This window comes from Schistocerca cancellata, chromosome 5 (genome assembly GCF_023864275.1).
Source record: "Schistocerca cancellata isolate TAMUIC-IGC-003103 chromosome 5, iqSchCanc2.1, whole genome shotgun sequence".
Lineage (NCBI taxonomy): Eukaryota > Metazoa > Arthropoda > Insecta > Orthoptera > Acrididae > Schistocerca > Schistocerca cancellata.
In genome coordinates this window covers 623566354-623587355 of record NC_064630.1, presented here as the reverse complement: position 1 = coordinate 623587355, position 21002 = coordinate 623566354, and the positions used below count along the sequence as shown (strand labels likewise).

General features: G+C 38.1%; 1 protein-coding gene across 4 annotated transcripts in view; it reads left to right on the top strand.

The window, feature by feature from the left end:
* LOC126187941 (FHF complex subunit HOOK interacting protein 2A-like) overlaps positions 1-20390 on the top strand; it is a 203017-nt gene extending 182627 nt beyond the window's left edge. The window contains exons 13-15 of one of the 4 annotated variants that reach the window (XM_049929312.1): positions 2959-3200; positions 9997-10150; positions 20204-20390. In XM_049929312.1, the coding sequence (XP_049785269.1) occupies positions 2959-3200; positions 9997-10096 (342 nt within the window). In that variant the 3' untranslated portion in view covers positions 10097-10150; positions 20204-20390. Of the gene's footprint in view, positions 1-2958; positions 3201-9996; positions 10151-20197 lie in introns of all 4 variants that reach the window. The other 3 variants (XM_049929311.1, XM_049929314.1, XM_049929313.1) reach the window with 3 other exon arrangements.
* Positions 20391-21002: the final 612 nt, after the last annotated feature.

Below are 21002 nucleotides of genomic sequence, written 5' to 3'. Positions count from 1 at the left end.
TTGTAGTGATGTTAATTGCTGTGTTTCACCACTATTCCAAATGATCTCTTGACATTTTCTGTGGTATTAAGATCAGATGATTTAGTGGTTCAGTCAAAGTTGGATGGCTGAGTGTTCTTCACGCCAGGATCATACTTTTACAGCCCTGTGGACATGGCTCTTATTGGCTTGGAAGTCAGGAGAGTCCACAGTATCCACATCATGAAGATGTAGAAGAAATAGTATCACTTGGGCACCAAGAATTTCAAAATAAACATCCTGGTTCAGGTTGACAGTAATCTGAATGAATGGGCCCAAATCATGGTACTGGAAACGTAGCAATTACCTTCTTTGAGGAACCTGTCCCACTGCATGCAATTCTCTTCATTATGTTTGGTCTGAAACATGCATTCACTGGCAGCAGCAATTCATTGTTGGTTTTGAAATCGGTTGTCACTGACAAGACTTGACACTGATCTCCAGTCCTTGTCAGTTAGGATCTGTATGACCACTATTCTTACAGTGTTGTATGGTTGCGAATGGTACACTCTTCCTCTTCTTACCTGGCTATCAGTACCCCTTCTCTTATATCGTAACTCAATCACAATTATGATCGAACAAAAAAAAATGCACACAGTAAACTAGTGGAGCATTACAACAATGTTTACCTTCTTCAACGCCCCTGAAGCATGCTATTTTATCTGACCCAGTACTTATATGGCCCAGTACAATAAAATGTTGATTGCAATGTGGTTGGGCACCATTACATCCATGGACTCTGCACCTACCAGTGGCTGCATTTGGTGCCTAATTTCTTGATATCCCAAACAGAAAAAACCAACACACAGTATTAGAACTATTATATAATATTAAATAAGCTTATTATTGCAAAGACAATGGTTGGGCTGTTACATATGTGTGTAAAAAAAGTCTTCTTATTCTTTTTCACGGCTATAAAATCATGTCTGAAGATTTACTCACATATGTATTAAAGCTGTTACAATATCACCATGTATATCTGAGTGCTCTGCGTTGAGTTACTGGACTGACATGGATGTGCAGTTGACAAAAACTTCTCCTATCTGCTATGGAGTACTCATCTCTTGCCACACCTTTAGGTTGTATTTCACAATAATACCAATGGAACCAGATAAGTTTCGTGAAATATGTGGCATGTCATATTATTGTTGGAGTATTATGGTATGTCTCAAAATAACATTGTAGTGGAAGAGATATTTATCTGTGGAGGATTGTAGCCATTGAAACAGAGATACTATTGATAGATCACAGTCCAGGGTGCATAAAAGCTTCTATGCAATTATAAAAACATGTTATTCAAAAGCCAAAAAGTTTCTTGTTATGTAGAGAAATAGTTGACAGAAAAGATTGACTATAATGTTAAAACTGTTGATGGATTGTAACAAAATAGCTTCCACTTCATAGAACTTTATCAGAGTGTTGTAGTCAGTCACATTAACATTGGAAAGATATTGTTTGTATACAGGTACACAGCTTATTTTCACTTTAGTGGTAATATGTTAGCACTGATACCATTGAGGTTTGTCAAAAGTGAAGTCATGAACCATGTCTGAATTTTTATACATAATTGTCCTAAAATTTCTCCTAACCCAAATATAAACTATTGTTGCATTGTATAATGATGACTCTTGATTGCAGTAGATTATAGCATACCTTATCCTATGAATTTCTTTCAGTTTCCATCATATATCTGAAGTGTTGTATAGTATCTTTTTCCACAGGGATAATGATATTACAAACTGAGAGTTGCAGGTATTTAGACATATATTACTGCTTAATCACTTCCAGGAACTTTATTGGTAATGTGTGCCGGCAGATTTCAAGTCGCATATACACTTGTGCATTCAGATGTGTATTGCTACCAAGCTATGCATTTAACATGTGAGGAAAAATACAAAAATTGGAAATTTGCATGAGAATCAAATTAAAATTTTTGAAAAATACGAGCATTATTGGAAATAAATGAAAAATAAATGGAAGTCATGCATTGTGGGACTTACCCTATTCATTCAGTTGTGTTTTGTACAATACAGTCATGAAGGACAACATTCAGTAATGTGAATTAAGTCAAAGCATAGGTAGATTATCAAAGACAAGCAGTTGTTAGAAATTAATTCTATAGATTTCTGTAATAATTAACCATCATTAAATTAAAGCTTGATGTTTGTATTTAAGACAAGCTAAAAGAAACATAATAAAATAATTTTGTTCTTTGTGGTTCATAGTACATACACAGCAAGGTACTTTGAATGATTACCTTTACTGTCCTCTGTCAGTGTCCTATCCACATATAGTAATTCTTCATCATTACAGGAAGAGGCGATCCCAAAATTGAAGATCAGTAGCTCATAAGTAAATATCATGAAATCATGATAAAAACTTAAAAGTATATTTTTTGTAGTTTCTCTGTCTACATTATTTTTTAAAGAACTTGTAAGTTGGATGCCTAGGAAGATACCTGATTATTTGCTTCTTCTTCTTCTTCTTCTTCTTCTTCTTCTCTCTCTCTCTCTCTCTCTCTCTCTCTCTCTCTCTCCCCCCGCCTCCCTCCCTCCCTCCCTCTCTCTCTCTGTTTCTCTCTCTCTCTCTCTCTCTCTCTCTCCCTCTCTCTCTCCCCTCACCTCCCTTCCCCACCCCCTCTCCCATCCCCTTCTCTCTCTTTTGCCATAGATGTTAACAAAAGAAATTAGAATACCATTAAATTTATTGTTTGTTCAGTAAGAGTGCTTGCAACACTTGTTGCAGTATACATAGTATAGATTGTATTTTGCAGTTTTTTAACTTAAAAATTATGAAGAAGCAAAATGATTTGCCTAATGAACATTCTTTTCTTTGTACTCTGGAATAAGTATTTTCCTCAGTATGTGACATATTATGCTAACTGAATTTAACCTCTGCAAGACATTTAATAACTAATTGTCATTTCTTACTATTTTTCAGTCCTACCAAGTAAACCTCCGGCTAACTGGCTTAATTTCACAGCTAGCAATGCTACCACACCCCTATTTACATGAGTACCTTTTAAATCCAACACTTCCAATTATAAAAGGTGTAGTAACGTTGTTTAAAGTTCTGCAACAAACGGCAGAAGAGTTAATACTAAAAATTTCTGAAATTGAGGATCATAAAGCGATTCTGACCTCCACGAAGTTGTTCCTCCTGCAGGACAAAGAATATGTAGTGTAAGTCATTTACTATATAACAATTTCTGTTTATCTTGATACTGTTGTTATCTTTTGTTGAATGATTGGTTTGCTGCAGCTGTCCATGAAAACATTCTCATTTTTGCATAACTACTGCAACCTGCTTACTATAGACAATCCTTTGTCTCCCAGTACAGTTTATACCCCCATATCTAACCATCATCAGGTTGACTATTCCTTGAGCCTCAATATAAGTTGTTGATCCCTTATTTTAGTTACATTGTGCCATAAATTTACTTTTTCCTCAATTCAGTTCACTGTACCTTTTCATTAGTTAGTTGAACAATCGATCTAATCTTTAGCATTCCTCAGTAACAATGTTTAAAAAATTTATATTCTCTTGTAGTGTATACTGTTTATCGTCTACATTTCACTTCTGTACAGGGCAAACATTGAAGACAAAAACGCCCAGAAATATTTCCTAACACTTAAATTTATAATGCAAGTTCAGATATATATCTTTTACAAACCTGCTTTTCATGCTATTACCAGCTCGCATGTCTTATTTAATCTGATTACATTTCAGTAATCTTATTTTACTATTTTAGATATTCATCTTACAACCACACTTCATGACACTATCCATCCTATTTCATTCCAACTTTCAAGTCCATTGCTGCCTTTGACAGAATTACAAGTTACCAAAAAACCTCATATTCATAATTTCTTTCCTCCAAACTTTAATTCGCTTTCCAAATTTCTCCTTGGTTTCCTTTACTGCCTGCTCAATGTGCAGATTCAATAATTTTCCCTTTCATGTCCTTCAGCTTTTATAATTGTAGTCTGGTTTCTGGACAAGATGATGATGATGTTTGGTTTGTGGGGCTCTCAACAGCGCGGTTATCAGCGCCCGTACAATTTCCCAACCTTTGCTCAGTCCAATTTCGCCACTTTCCTGGATGATGATGAAATGATGAGGACAACACAAACACCCAGTCATCTCGAGGCAGGTGAAAATCCCTGACCCCGCCGGGAATCGAACCCGGGACCCCGTGCTCGGGAAGCGAGAACGCTACCGCGAGACCACGAGCGGCGGACTCTGGACAAGATGTGAATAATGTTTTGGTCCAAGTATTTTATCACTGCTACTACCAGAATTTCAGATTGCAATCAAGTAAACATTATCAAAGGTTTCTCTACATCTATAAATGCTATAAACACATATTCGTCTTTCTTCAGTTCATCTTCTGAAATAAGTCATGTGGTCAGTATTGTTAAACATACTGCTACATTTTTCTGGAACCTAAACTTGTCTTCCCCAAAATCTGCATCTAGCAAGCTTCTGTGAATAATTCTCATCAGTATTTTGCAGTCATGACTTGTTAAACTAATGCTACAGTAATATTCACATCAGTCAGCAACTGCCTTCTTAGAAATTGGAACTTTTTTTTAAGACCCTAGTTAAATTCAGTATCTCATGTGTTATCCAAGGAAATGTACTGGGCCTTGTCCTTTCCTTATTCGATCCATTGATACCTTCACTGTTTCTTCTCTCAAAGCTAACCATCAGTCTTCTTTTGTATTCCTTTTCTTTGTTACAGTCCATTGTCACCTAAGGCCCTCTTTGCAAGTTTGAAAAACTTCGGAATCTTTCATTTTATCCAGAGTCTGTTCCAACCTTTCTGCCATTTTTCATAATCAGTAAATTATGGTCAGAGTCTATATCTGCCCCTCGAAATGCATTAAGTTTAAAATCTGGTTTCCTAATATATTTTTAACATGATATAATCTGTCAAAACAGGCGCTGTCTCCAGGCCTCTTCTATGTATACATACAATCTTCTTTTTAGATTCTTAATCAAAATGTCAGTAATGATTAAATTGTGCTCTGTGCAAAAATGTACCAGGCAGCTTCTCATTTCATCTTTGTCCCCAAGTCCATGTTCTCCTGCTGTTTTTCCTTCTCTTCATTCTCCTGCTATTGATTTCCAGTCCCCCAACACAATTAAACTTTCATCTCCCTTACCAAACTGAAAATTTCTTTTATTTCATCATACATTTTTTCAGTTCCTGTATTGTCTGTGTAGCACTGCTGAGGTGGAACAACTCATGCATTACCTATATTGATTTGATGTTGATAACTCTGTGTTCAGCAGACTGAAACTCCTGTTCTTTCTGTCACCAGACTAATTTCTGCTACATATAACCTATCCATTTCTCTTTTCACACTCTGTAACCTACTTGTCTTATTAAGCAATCTGACATTCCAAGCTCCAATCCATAGAGTGCCAGTATTTTTCACCCTTCCCCTCCTGATAAAATCATCATTCTGAGTAGTCCCCACCCAGAGATCCAAATTGGGAGACTATTTTACCTCTGGAATACTTGACCAGTTAGAATCCCATTGTTGCTAAACCATGTAGTAGAGATACCTGTGCTTGGGAAGTATAAAGATGGTAGTTTCCCCGTGATTCCAGCTGATACTTGATACTACTTATTTTATTTCACTTGAGAAAATCTGGAAAACCTTTTATACTGTGCATGTGTGTATATAACAATATGCTGTTGAGAAGTTATGATGATTGAGTTACACGTTCCATGTACATATCTATGAGAAGCATATGTAATTCTGTATTGTTGCATGTATTAACTGCACAAAAGCTGTTTGTACATTCCCCCTAAGTAAATTACTTCGTGTTTTTATTAACATGTGCAAATATAAAATAATAAGCTAGCTTAAGCATAATAACATTTTTGGGCACATATGTGTTTTATATACAGTAGGCCAGTGGAACTTCCTGACCAGTTTAAATTGTCGCATTTCCAGATCCTTACTTCTTCTACATAGTATTGTTATAAACTAAGGTGTCCAGGCAGTCCTAACAGCCTGCTTCAGATGTTCTAAGTAGTTCACTTCTACCTGTAATACTGCCACTATTTTTCATTGCTACCAAAATAAATAGCAACAGTGCTGCAGCTATCACAAGAGGGTCACAGACACCAATGGGTGCAGAGTGAACCAAAACATCCTTGCATCAGATGCAGTAGTGCTTCCAGTCTGTTTCCACATTGCAGGCCAAGGGCCAGTGCTCACAGTACTGGAAATCTGTGTATGCAGTTAGAAGCAGTGACTCAGTGCAACAAATGGGCATCGAACCTTTATAAATACCGATCATTTTCAGTAGACATATTCACAGTCTGGTTGCACCTACTGCGATTGGAGGTCCTCACCAGGTGACGAGGCAACATCGTTTTCAGGCTGGCACCACAGGCTTCACCACCAACAAGCTGTCTACTGGTTCTAAGTTCACTCCCTTGGACTTCGAAATTTTCTTGGGTTGAGTTAAGCAACAGCTGAGCTTCTGCCATAGAAGGCATTTGTTCATGACCAGGGCAGTACAACCACCCACCTGCCCTTACTTGTGCAGGCAAGCTGACACTGTACACCTCCACTTGCAGGGGTGGACACCACTGTTGGGGGCTGTCTTGTGCTAAAAGAATCATGGTGGGCTTCCAATCTCCAGGTGCACAAAGTACCACATATTGGTTTCTCAAACAGCATCCCACATCAGCATTTCACAGGGAGATAGGAGAGCTACTAAAGAACCCTGGCTACTCCGATGGACTTGTGAAGAACTTAAGTCAAGAGCACTTCGGTCACGTAAGTTTTATGGTCTGCCTAAAAAACAGAAAGATGGCATAGCATTGAGACCAATTGTTAGTGCTCATGTCTCCCCTGCGTACAAACTGGAAAAGTACTTAACTAAATTATTGGTACCCATAGTTGGCCACTGTAGACATTGTATTAAAACTCAGGAATGTGTGTTGATGCAATAAAGCAGATAAGGATAGGCACGAGTGAAGTTATAGTCAGCCTTGTTGTGGTCTCCCTGTTTATGGAGGTACCAGTGGAAGATAAATTAAAACTTTTGTCCACACATTTGTCCCCTAAAATTTCCCAGTAATTTTGGAACATTCTGATGACCACTCACTTTTTGTGCAGTGGAAATTATTGTGAAATGAAATGACTGATGGAACAGTAATGTGTTCACAACTCACCAGCCATAACGAATTTTTTTCATGAAGGTTTTTGAAGAATGAGCATTGAATAGTGCTCCCCTCCATTCATCCTACCTCTTCAGGGATGGTGGTGATGCATTTTTAATCTGGACCGATGGCAATGAGGTGCTGCAGCAGTTCGTTGACCATTTGAATGGTGTACATACTAACATAGTATTCACAATGGAGGTAGAGAGGAACAGGAAGTTACCTTTCTTAGACATGTTGGTCAAATAGAAATCAGGTGGACAACTCTGCCATTCTGTGTACAGAAAACTGAAACATCTAGGTCTGAACCTCAGCAGGTGTAGCTTTCACCATCCAGCTCAGAAGAGAGCTATATACTGAACACCTTAGTGTGTAGAACGAGGACTGTTTTGCATAAGGACCACCTAGGACTTGAGATTAATCCTCTGATGAAGGTGTCCAGAAGCAATGGGTATTCTGTCCGCATTATTAGATCAATGCTGTCGAAGAAACTAAGATGCGACGCTGTTCAAGCAATCCAAGATGACCAACACATAGCATGACTTTCATTCGGCAGCGCAACAACTAATATGATAGCTAGAGTCCTAAACAGGCAAGGAAGCAGATCAGTCACCCAGACAAATTTATAATATTCCTTGCGACTGATGCAAAAGTTACATGGGCCTCACAGACTGTTCCTGCCCACTGCGTTGAGTATTGGCAACACATCAAAAATAGGAATTTGGAAAAAATCAGTGGTGCCAGGGCACAGGCTATTAAATAAACACAAGATTTTGTTTGTAGAAACAAGAATACTCGTGCATGCTATTTTGTCAAAAACTGACATTTTGAGCCCATGGCTGTGTACAAAATATAGGTTGACTCTTACATAGAAGATTACAGCAACCAGCCACTTTTTACAATGCTATTTATTTATTTAAATATACTCATGCATTGAACTATTGGGACTTTGTGAGCAGGGAAGTGACTGAAATTAGACTATGTGAAAACAACTTTAATACTGACATCATCTATGTCTTAAGTAATGCATGGAGCATGTGTGTGATAAGGAAAGAGCACAGATGAAGACTTCTCTCGCAGTATACCACCTTATGTGAGGGATGACACTGCATGTGATGATGGATAGAGAATGCAGACATAATCTATTGAAATATAGGGCACAACCACAGTATGCGCCATTTGTGTGTGTCATCATGGTGGCATAGTCCAGCCAATCAGATTGGTATAAAAGTGGGAGCCTCGGCAGTTTCACAACAGTCAGGCTTAGCCCCTTGTGATGATGATGATAGTGGCAACCATCAAAAGCTTTAGATTTTATCTGAATTTGAAATGGTGAGGACTCTATCACAAAAGACTTTGTAACCACAGCAGTATTCTATGTCTGAACAAAAAAATTATATTATTTATGTACTCCCCTTTACATACAACTACGATTGGTAGTGTTGCACTGTTTAGAGAAAAAAATTAACAGTATCATCATACTTACTGCAAGTCATTAGGTACTCATCCCTAAAATTCTTGCATTGTGGATTGTATTTTACTTTCAGAAATGAGCTTTCTGATTTATTCACATGCACTGCATAGGCAAGTGTGAGGAGTTTACTGAGATAGGTAGCTATTATAGGTATTTATAAGCGTGATTCATCAATGATTTATGTCTAATCATTGTGCGTATGGTCATGTTTTGACTCTTAGTTACTGAAATTTTCTTTTAACATTTATGTGAGATTTGATCATTACACATCAAATAAAAGATACAATAAACAGCAGATAGGCATATACAAAAAGAGTTAAGTAGTAGAATGCCACTCTCTCCCTCCTCTTCCCTCATCCCCCCCCCCCCCCCCCACCCACACCCCTGCACCTCTGACTCTCTGAATAGGAAGAGGCAGAGAAGGAATGGGAAGGAAAGTGAGCAAGGAAGCAGGATGGGAATGTGTCACTGGTGAGGTTGCCCTGGCACAGGCATGACGAGTTCCATGTGACATATGAGGTAGGGAAATAGTTGGAGATGAGGAGACAGAACAGAGGAAGAGGGAGACTCCAGGAGGAAAATGTGGGTGCAGATTGTTTGGTGAATTGAGGAAGAGGGGAGTGTGGGACAGTGGCTGCTGGACATTGAGGTCATCACGTTCAAAGGATGTTTCGTGAAGACAGTTCCTAATTACGTAATTCTGAGAAGCTGCTAATGGGAAAGGGATCCAGATGGTACAGGTTATGAAGTAGCAGTAGAAAATGACCTTATTGTGCTCAGTAGTATGTTGTGCCACTGGATGGTCAACTCTTCTTGGCCACTATTGCAGTGCCCATTCAGTTGGATGGAAAGTTGGTTGGTGGTTGTGCCCAGATAGAACAATGTGCAAACGTTACAGGAGAACAGGTACATGAACGACTGTTTTTACAGGTGGCCTGCCTCTGGATAGTTTAAGATATGCTCGTGATGAGACTCGAACAGGATGTAGGATGTGGTGAGTGGGTGCACAGGACACATTTTGCATCTTGTTCTTTCACAGGGGTAAGACTCTTGTGGCAGAGGGTTGGGGGTATGTGGGGCATAAGGTCAGATTCATTGACAAAATATGCTGATGAGCACAACGTACTGTACTGTGGTATACTCGTGTGTGTGTGTGTGTGTGTGTGTGTGTGTGTGAGGAGAGAGAGAGAGAGAGAGAGAGAGAGAGAGCAACCATCTGTTGGTGAATGATTGCCTTTCCTCTGTTTTATTTGTTCTTCTCATCCTGGGATTCACATTAATGTAAAAATAAGAAAAATGCCCTTTTTTTTTTCAGGGATGAGAACAGTACTCTGTTTGAAGGATTCATTGTTCTTGAGGAATTCTGTAAGGAATTAGCAGCAGTTGTATTTGTCAAATACCAAAACTTCTCCTGAAGAAGTTACCTGATTAAATGTGGGCAATCAGACAGTGGAAACTTCAGGTGAAATGTAAGTCCAGAATGTGTTTCTTAAATTTTGTGTTATCATTTTGCATCATAATAAGGCAATTATGTATGATCTGCCATAAGTACAATACTTAAAATCAGAATGTCCAAATTTAAATAAAAATATCAATAATTTTCTAAAAATACTGAGAAATTGTTATGGAAGATTATACTAAGAGAACACATCATTACTCACTAATTAAGTGCTAACATAAACTTCATGTAAAAAGATGGAAGATTATACTAAGAGAACACATCATTACTCACTAATTAAGTGCTAACATAAACTCCATGTAAAAAGTAATTTTGGTATCATACACAAAAGTGAGACGATGTTAAAAGATCAAAAAGCTCAAAGAAGACATGAAAACAATAAAAAGGTACAATAAAGGGAAATAAAAAGTTACAAATTATATTGAAAAGAAACAGTGGAGCATAACTGGAGACAAATAATGCACTTAGTAGATACAATAAGTGATAAATAATACAGGCTGAAGAAAATACAGAAAGTCTAAATGCTAAGAAATATAAATTAAAACTAAGAAATAAAATGAACATTTTGAGACCTTAAAAAAGTCTTTTGCTCACACTCCTGCCCTCTTCATGTGTTTGATAATGATCACCATGGATGATACAAATAAGACTAACTCTTTTCCTGTAGGTTATACTGTTACAATGATGTTACAATGTGATATGCTGATCTTAGACTTATGGCACAATCAGTGTCAGGATTCCAAACACTAAGTGTTTTTCCCCTCAGCATATTAACCAGTAACTGGGAGCAATTTCACACAAAATCTGTCATGTACAATTGTAAGACAACTACTGAACCATCTAAAGAGCACTTATCCATGGTGGGTACAGAGAACATATCTTTCAGTTATAACTGGTATACAGAAAACTTGTTCTTTGATAGCAGTTGTTGCCGGACATACAGACCATCTTCCTTATCTTCATGAGACTTTCTCTTATGTCTAAATTGCAGAAGCAACAAAAAGTGGTGACTGTGGAAGGAGAAGAATCCTCATTTACTACACTGTCCAGCCACAGTAATGTGACCACCTGTCAAAAGCCTGAATAGCCACTTTTCTGCAGTGCAGACCACTGCAAGATGTGCAGGAAGAGAGTCAGTGAGGTTGTAGAAGTTTCCGATAGGGATATGGAGCCAGGTAAGCTCCAGGGATGCACAGTGCAAAGAGACCAATTGAGGTGGTCTCACAGATTCTTGATTGGGTTTAAATACGGGGAATTTCATGGCCGGGGTAGTACAGGTAAATTGATCTTAGTGCTCTTTGAACTATGCACTTACACTGCAAGCTGTGTGAGAGTGGATTGTCCTGTTGGTGGATGCCACTGTGGTGAGGAGAAACAAAGTGCACTTAGGGGTGGACATGGTCTTCAAGTATACATGCATACTTTTGTTGACCCATTGTGCCTTCCAGAATGATGAAATTACGAAGGGAACACAATGAAAACATTCTCCAGACACTAATCCTCCCTCCTGGTTGCCGCATGTTTGCTTCTAGATGTTTCATACTGCACACACCAATAGACATTTGTCCAATGGAACATAAAATGTGATTCAACTGAAAAGTCCACCTGTCACCCTAAGTAGATGTCCAGCTGTGGTATTGGTATGCAACTTCCAGCCTTCATTGACAATGAACAGCAATCAGCATGGGTGCACCAAAGGTGACTGCTGTGGTGACCCATAATTGTATGTCTGTTCACCAGTACACATCTCTGTAGCTGTCATTCATCTTTGTCATGTGGTACACCACAGTTTCCTTGGTGCCGATTTTAGATACTGCCATTTCGCCAAGCACAGTACGACAGTGGCATGTGCAAAATTAACAGGCTTAGTCATTTCGGAATTTCCTTCCACCCTTGGCCCGAAAGCCAATGATCATACTGTTTTGGATAGCAGATAAATCATTCCATTTCTGCAATACAACAATGACAGCACTTTTTTTTACATCTCCCCCCTCCCCCTCCCAAATGCTTTATATTCCTTCCACTGCTAGTGCTGCCATCTGCTTTCTGATAGTGGTTACTGCACTTGACTTCAAACGTGGTGGTGCCCACATTAATGTAACTGGACTGTGTGTAATGCTTAGACTTAGAAACGGTAATAAATCCTTGTGTTGTACAGTATTAATCATGTAGTTTATTCTTTCATTTACAAAAGACCTATGAGCAGCTCTGTTGCTTGTTGTGGTCTTCAGTCTGAAAATGCAGCTCTTCCCACTAGTTTTTCCCATGCAAGGCTCTTCATCTCTAAATAAATACACAACCATCATCCATTTGAACCTGCTTACTGTATTCATTGCCAAGTTGTGCCATAAATTTCTTTTTTCCCCATTTCCATTCAGTAGGTAATCAGTCTAGCCATATTATCTTCAGCATTCTTCTGTAGTATTACATTTTAAAAGCTTCTAATACCTCCTAGTCTGAACTGTTTATTGTCCACATTTCCCTTCCATACAAGACTTTACTCCAGCCAGGTACTTCCAGAAAATACTTCTGAACAAATTGACATTAAGTGTTAACAAATTCTCTTTTTCAGTAATTCTTTCTGTGCTATAGCCAGTCTACATTATATATTTTCTTTACTTTGACAATCGTCAGTTATTTTACTGGCCAAACAGCAATATTAATCTACTACTTTTACTGTATCATTTCGTAATCTAATGCTACTTTTGTTGGTATTTATCTTAGAAACATTTTTCAGAACACTACCCATTCCACCCATCTCCTCTGCAAACTCGTCTGTCATCTGTGACAGAATTACAGTGTCATTGACAAACCTCAATGTTTGTCCTTCTCCATGAACTTTAAATCCATTACAACATATGTCCCTTGTTCCTTTGTTCTTGCTTAGTGTACAGATTGAACAACACTGGGGACAGGCTAAAGTCCTATCTCATCTCCTTCACAGCCACTGCTTCCTTTTCATGTCCTTCAATTGTTTTAACAACAGTCCAGTTTTTGTACATTTTGTACAAGTTGTGGATAATATTTTGCTTCCTGTATTTTATGTCCATTACTTCAGAATTTCAAAGAGTGTAGTTCAGTCAGCATCATCAAAGCTTTCTCTAAATCTACAAATGCTATAAACATGGGTTTGCCTTTCTTCAGCCTTGTGTGTTCCTACATTTCTCCAAAACCCAAACTGATCTTCCCTGAGGTCAGGCCAGACCAGCTTTTTCATTTGTCAGCATTTTGCGACATGACTTTTGAACTGACAGTTTGATAATAAGCACTCCTTCCAGCACCTTCCTTCTATTTTAATTATTTCATTCATCTTGAAGTCTGAAGGTGTTTCACTTGTCTCATAGATCTTGTAAATGAGGTGGAATAGTTTTGTGATGGCTGGGTGTCCCAGTGACTTCAATAGTTCTGATGGAATGTAATCTGCAAATTGCATGTGGCAAAACTAGCTTCCAAAGACACTATTGTGAAATTTTATAGAGGACAATTTATCTGTTTTTGAGTATTAGAGCCACACTCCTTGGAAAGCCATGTACAGTAAAGCATTCAGTATACAGAGCTATATTGAATGATTCATTAGTTTTCTAAGCTCTGTATGTTCTGAAGTATTTCACATACAAATTTGATTGATGCATTAAAAGAACCATAAACTCACAAGTTTGCATTTTGCACTCTACAAATGTTCTCTGAGTGCTCCTCTGTTCACATGACACAGGTCCAAATGAGACTGATGTTCGTTCCATTCCTTATGCAGGAACATCCTGTCAATGATTACCACTGCAGCATTGACACATTCTCAGAGCCATTCCAGTGTTCTTGTCAATGGGGGTATGTAAACACAGACCTTAATATATGGCAAAAGGAAAAAAATCACAAGACGTTAAGTCACACAACCTGGGCAGCCAAGGGAACAGAGCCACATCATCTTCACCACTACGCCCAATCCAGTGATGCACAAGTTCATTGTTCAGGAGGATGGAGCAGGGAGTGTAGCAGGGTAGGTGATTAGATTTCAGTTTTAATTTGTTCAGTTTTGTCCTAAAATTTTATCCACTCCACAATATGGGTGTGTAGACAATTGAGGTAGGTAACCTGAAAATATTTGTAAACAAATTACAGTACCCGTAATCTGGAATCTACTTGCCCACATTTCCAGCTCCCTGTAACTGAAAAAAAAATCTACATGCTACTATGAGGTCATGAGGAAGCAGCTACTGGAATCATTCAACAAGGCTTTCAAGAAAGATCTCGTATATTCACATGTCCTCTGTATCATAGACACTAAATATTAACATTTCAGCAAAATTGTTTTCTTTCCTCAGAATCTGTAACACATCAGAATCAAAATTCTATTCACATTTCTATGAACTGTTTCTATCAAACACCAGCTGTATAAACCATAGATGCACCCGACAATGTCAGGTAATCATCATAAACCTAGATAGTTTAGCTCACCTAAAAGTGGAACATTTAATGCTGCACTCACCACACAGTTTTAATACAAGTGGAGCATAAACATTCAGTACACCGAAAACAGTGGGGTATAAACAGTCTAATGTTCAGATGAAAGTTGAATTGTATGCAATGTGAATTAAGTATTACCAGTCTCCACCCCGATAACTTGAAGTTTCTCCATATATTGCATGGCTCTAACAGACTGACAGTCACTCCTTGAATGACTGCAAATAGACTGTCCCTGAATGCCCTGTTGTGGCTGCCTAAATGCCCCTAGTGCGGATGTACAGATGGCAAACAAAACACTCACTTTTTGAATGACAGTGCACCCAACTGTGTGCTTTAAAAGCACCTGTCTTGCTGCATAAAATTTATAACAATTCTCCCAGTTAGGATTATGCCCACAGCCCCATTTTTCCAAACACAACATGCCACTTGAGTTTCAATTTTGTACTTCAATAAATGTAGCTTCTAAGATGTTTTAAGTAGAACTTTGAATCATCTTTGTCCTCTGAACTGCATTTCCTGTTGTTGCTGTACCCACTAATAATACCTTAATTTCCTTTAAATGGGACTACTAAAACCCACCTACTATTGAAATTTCAACTCTGTGTCTTCAGAGTTCAACAGATGTGAAATTTTCATAAACCATTGATATCTTGCAATTTCCATAGGTATCACAAAAATGTATGTATGTATATTTGTTTGTTCGTTTCACATGTCCTCACCGGACTGATGTCAGCTAAACTTGAGACCCAAATCAGTTACTGTCTAGGAAGAATCACTGTGGGATAAAAGCAAATTACCTATCAAAGGGATGTGGACGGGGATGAAAAAGAAGTCTAGCACACAATGCATGAGTACTTTATTTGTCCATTATTTGAGAATGAGAGGACTTTAATGACCTGCAACAAACTTTACACGTAGTCAAACCTTTACAAAACTTTTTCTCGATGCAACCCCCACAGAATGATGATAGGAAAAAAGTTTATCTCTCACTACATTTTCGCTGTTCGTTCAGTAAAACTGTCATATCGGGCATGAGTTTGTAATTTATTACTTCTTGACATCAAACTGTATTCGCAATACATTTCACAGACAGTATCCACCTATACCACTGAATGTACTTGCAAAATTAAATCATTCTGCAACACATAGTTCATGACATATTATGTTGTAAACGCTGAGATGCATGAAAAACTGTCACATCATGCTCGATTTTTAAATTTATTACTTCTTAACTACTCGCAACACATTTCATGTACAGTATACACAAACTTTGCTGGATGTACCTATGAACTTATATCATTGTACGACATGCAGCTCATGAGATATGACATCATAAACATTGAAATGTGCGATAAATTGCTCATCATGCATGGCATTTCAGTTTTATTTATTACTTCTTTGCTACTAACTCTATTGAAACCTATTTCATGGACAGTATTCACATATGTCCCTAAATGTACGTGCAAAATTATATCATTGTACAACACAGTTTGGGATATATGGTGTCATAATTACTGAGATGCGTGAAAAACTGCCACACCATGCTTGACATTTTAATTTATTATGTCGTTACTAGGAACTCTATTAACATCACACTTTGCAGACACCATTCAAATATACCACTGAATGTACATGCAAAATTATGTCATTGTAGAACACAGTTTAAGAGATTGTGATGTCATAAAGACTGAGCTGCATGAAAACGGAACTGCAGGATGAAATCTGCTACAGACACAGGTGAAATATGTATACAAATACGTGACAGATACATTAAATAAATGTGATGTGTGTGTACTCCAGCAAAGCTGCAGCTGAAAGGCTCCTCCTAAACTCTTGGACTGATTTCAGTTAAACTTGGTACACATATTACTTACTATCTGGAAAGAAATACTGTGGGATTAGAACCACCACCCTGCTAATGCGTTGGGGTGGTAACTTGGTGATTGAGGGAGAAGGTTGGTAGGAGGAAATGGACAGAGACAGGAGGAGGAGATGGACAGAGAGAGGGGGGATGAGGAAACTGACAGGGAGAGGAGGAGGAGGGGATGAACAGAGAGGGGGGAGGAGGAGATTGACTTAGAGTGAGGAGATAACTTGGAGGGAGGGAGGAGGAGATGGACATTGAGGAGGGAAGCAGATGATGGACAGAAAGAGGGGGGAGGAGCAGATATACAGAGAGAAGGGCAGGGGGAGATGGAGAGAGGGGAAAGGAGGAGATAATTAACAGAAGACTGGAACAAATACATACCTAGGCAATGCCAAGTACACATGTAGAACTTAATATAACTCTACATACCTGGCAATGCCACGTCAACAGCAAGTACTTAATATAACTCTACAGAAACTTCTGTTCAATGGTTTTATACTAAACTATGTATGTTTGTTAAAAGTTTAACTTTGGGTCTTTGGATTTCAGATAGATAGATGCTAGGTCCTTCGCCAGGTCGTCCATCCAACGCTGCCTTGGTCGTCCAGTTGGGCGTTTGGTTGTTGGTTTCCCCGCTAGTGCCATCTTGGCCTGTCTTCCATCTGGCATAGGGGCTACATGGACCACCCATTGTATTCTTTTGCTCTTTATCTTCTGTAGGATAGTTGGTTGTCCATCACAAGGTAGATTTCCACGTTTTTCCTCCTCCTCCATTATCTAAAACTGGTCCCCATATCTTCCGCATTACTCGTCTTTCAAATATTAATAGTTTTTCCCTTTCTCGCTTAGTCATGCTCCATGTTTCTGAACTGTACATTACTGCTGGGCATATCACTGTGTTGTAGATTTTCATCTTCGTGTTCACTGAGATCAATTTAGAGCCAAGCATCTCTCTGAGGGTTTGCATGTATTTCGTTCCCACTGCTATTCTTTCCTTGATGTCCATTTTTATGTTGTTGTCCATGGTAAACCATGATCCCAAGTATTTGAACTGGTCTTCTCTCTTGAACCCCTTGCCATCTATCTCAAGAAATTCTATCTGCTCTTGTCTTCTTCCTAATTGCATCAACTCTGTTTTGTCTCGATTCACTTTGAGCCCTACCTTCTGTGTATAATTGTCGATTTTCTGTTACATTTCTTTCAACTTGTGCTTTGATTCACTTAATAGTAATATGCCATCTGCATATGCGAGACAATTGAAGTTACTGTCCATCTCTACTTCAGCCGACTCTTGTTGCCTACAATCTTTTATTACTTTCTCTAAGATGACGTTGAACAGAACACATGAGAGAGCATCCCCTTGTCTGAGGCCTGTCTCAGTCTTGAATGTTTCTGATGTGGCTCCTCGGAAACGTACTACTGCCTTTGACCCTTCCATACAAGCTTGCACCATTCTCACTAGCTTCTCAGGGATTCTGAAGTTCCGCATTGCATTGTATAGGCTATTTCTGTGGATGCTGTCATAAGCACATTGAAAATCGACGAACAGGTTGTAGATATCTTTATCATATTCCCAATGTTTTTCAAACTATTGTCTTAGTGTGAAAATGTGATCTATTGTCGATCGGTTTGGTTGAAAGTCAGCTTGGTACCCCTGTATGTTGTTCTCTATGAATGGTTGCAATTTTCTGAGGATAATGATGGACAGCACCTTATAAGTTACATTCAACAAGCTGATTCCTCTGTAGTTACCGCATTCCATTTTGCTTCCCTTCTTGTATATTGGGCATATTATAGCCAATTTCCATTCTTCTGGCAGTGTCTCCTCCCATATCAACTGGATCAGTTTATATATCTATAAGTGTAAGCTCTCACCTCCCTCCTTGATTAATTCTGATGTTATTCCGTCCTCCCCTGGGGCTTTGTTGTTTCTGAGTCTTTGATTGCGATTTTCACATCTTCTTCACTAACTTCCCATTCTTCTTAATCTTCCCTTTCCTCCGTAGTGTTTGCAGGTAATATCTCATCTTGGTCTGGGCGATTCAACAGTTCTGAGAAGTATTCTTTCCATCTTTCTACAATTCTTTCCTTGTCATTTATCAAGTTGCCATTCTTATCTATAATGAAAAAAGTTGGGCTCTGAAATCCAAGTTTCCGATTTTTTATGTATTGGAAGAATTGCCTTGAGTTCTTGTTTTGCCTCTCTTCCTCAATGTGTTCTAGCAAACTGGTTAGATATATTCTCTTCTCTGCTCTTAGGATTCGCTTTGTCTCCCTTTTGATGTTGATAAAATATTCCCTTTTCTGCTCATTCTCCCCGTCAGCTAGCCACTTCTCTCTCATCTTCCTTCTCTTTTCTGTAGCCTTCTGGCATGTCTGTAGATAAGCTTTCACCTGTGTGAGATGAGTTTGGCTATCGCGGCAATGTTTGCCGTGCAGCAAACGATGGCCACATTGAACATTTGTAACAGTTATCACATTTCTAATTATTAAATAATTATTAAACATTAATTAATTACAAATTATCAAATTTATTAAATTGATATCAAACATTATGAAAAATCTTTGAAACTGCCTTTTTTCATTGGTATAAAGCTTGTACATTTTGGATTTGTACTTGAATAAGTACGAAGTTTTGAAAATGGGTCCATCATTTAGAATGACCCTCTAGAGTACATTACATTACCTCCACAAATATCATAATGTGGAATATATTTTAAATACATTTATTTGCAATGGAAAACTATACCTTACATATTGAAGTGTCAGCATGTTTTTTATTTGTTTTAGTTCACAAATGCTGCCTTGTTAGTTTGACAGTTTAACATTTACACAGGTATTATATTGATCAAAGAATAAAGCTAAACTTGGAATAATAATTTCAAATACTGTCACTGTATATTCATGTGTGTAGATTGGAGGGATGGGAGAGAGGGCTGTATGCGTAGATATTAGTGATGTCAAAAGAAACCAGTGTACTGTTATCAGGAATACATGTATTTGATTTGTTTAACAAATTCATGTGTATTTTATTGTGCATTTATTTTCAAGTATGTAGAACTTGTTGATTTAATAATTTAGGGTTTTTGCTGTGCTACTTGCTATGAAGGAAAAAATACTATAAATTTATATTCGATGCTAGCAAATTTCTGTTTTTCAGAAATGCTTTTCTTGCCCCTGCCAATCTGGATTTTATTTCCGCTCTATTTCAACTATCATTAGTTTTTCTACTTAGCAAATACCAAAATACCTCTACTGTTCCATAAACTCATCTATTAGCATCGTAAACTACATGTATTTTACACCACCGGTTATGACAGTGCCAAACTGTAGCTTTGTGAATGTTTTGCATATACTGGAACATTTATTTGTTCTTTCAATGTACAATTCTGCTTCATAATTATTGACATACTTTGCTGATGCATCACAAAAAATTAGCTTCGCCACTTTTGGTTTGTAAAATATTTTTCAGTCACAGAACATATTAAAGACTTGCTTAGTTGTAGAAAATATAAATATCTTAATTAATTGGTTTGCCAAAATAGTATCATTTATTCTCCAAATTTAAAATATCATGCAATAATATTCTGTGACAAAACTCATTAAGTGTGTCTGTAGTATGTTATCTGTAGTGCAGTACATTCATATTGCAAAGCTAGAAAATGTGAATTCATTGTAACAATGTTTTTGTGACTGATCATTGTGAATAACTTTAAAAAATGTTCTCAGTTTCAGAGACCATGGCATGCCTTCCAAAATGTTCTGTGATGAATCCACCTTGCCAGCAAGAAAACTGCCTTTTGCTTTAAATGTTGATTCACTGATGTTAGATAGTGTTTGTAAATAAACAAATTCTTTTTTTCAATGTCTGTGTGTGGTTGACTACTACATATTCTCACTTTAATACAAAACAACAGTCGAACAGGCAGTATTATAACAGTTTGCATACCGAATCTTATTTAATAGTAAAAACAAACTATGGAAAGTTCAGTTTAGATTATCAACTATTATGAAAATGGTAGCTTTTGGGCAAAGCATTCTTCAGAAAAGAAGGGAACAACACATTCAAACAAGCGGGAACACATCAGGCACACATGATCGCTATACCACTGGACTGCAACTATTGTGTTTAACAAAATCAGCAAGCCTGAATGGAGCAGAGAAGGGGGAGGGGAGTGAGAGGGGAGTGGAAAAGGAGAGGAGCAGAGAGGGGAAAAGGCTGGTGGGTACAGTGGCAGAGAGCGACACACAGTTAGGGTGAGGGGTGTAAATTGGGTGGAAATTATAGAGCAGAGGGGCGGAAACTGTTGATTGGAGTGTATGGGGACAGTAGGTTCTTAGATTGAGGCCAAGATAATTTCAGGAGTGGAGAATGCGTTGTCAGGATAAATCCCAGCCGTGCAAGCTGTGCAGTTCAGAAAAGCTGGTGGTGGAGGGGAGGATCCAGATGGCCCGGGTTGTAAAGCACCCATTGAGATCTAGAATGATATATTCAGGTGGATGTTTTGCCACTCTCTGCTCTTGGTCACAGTGG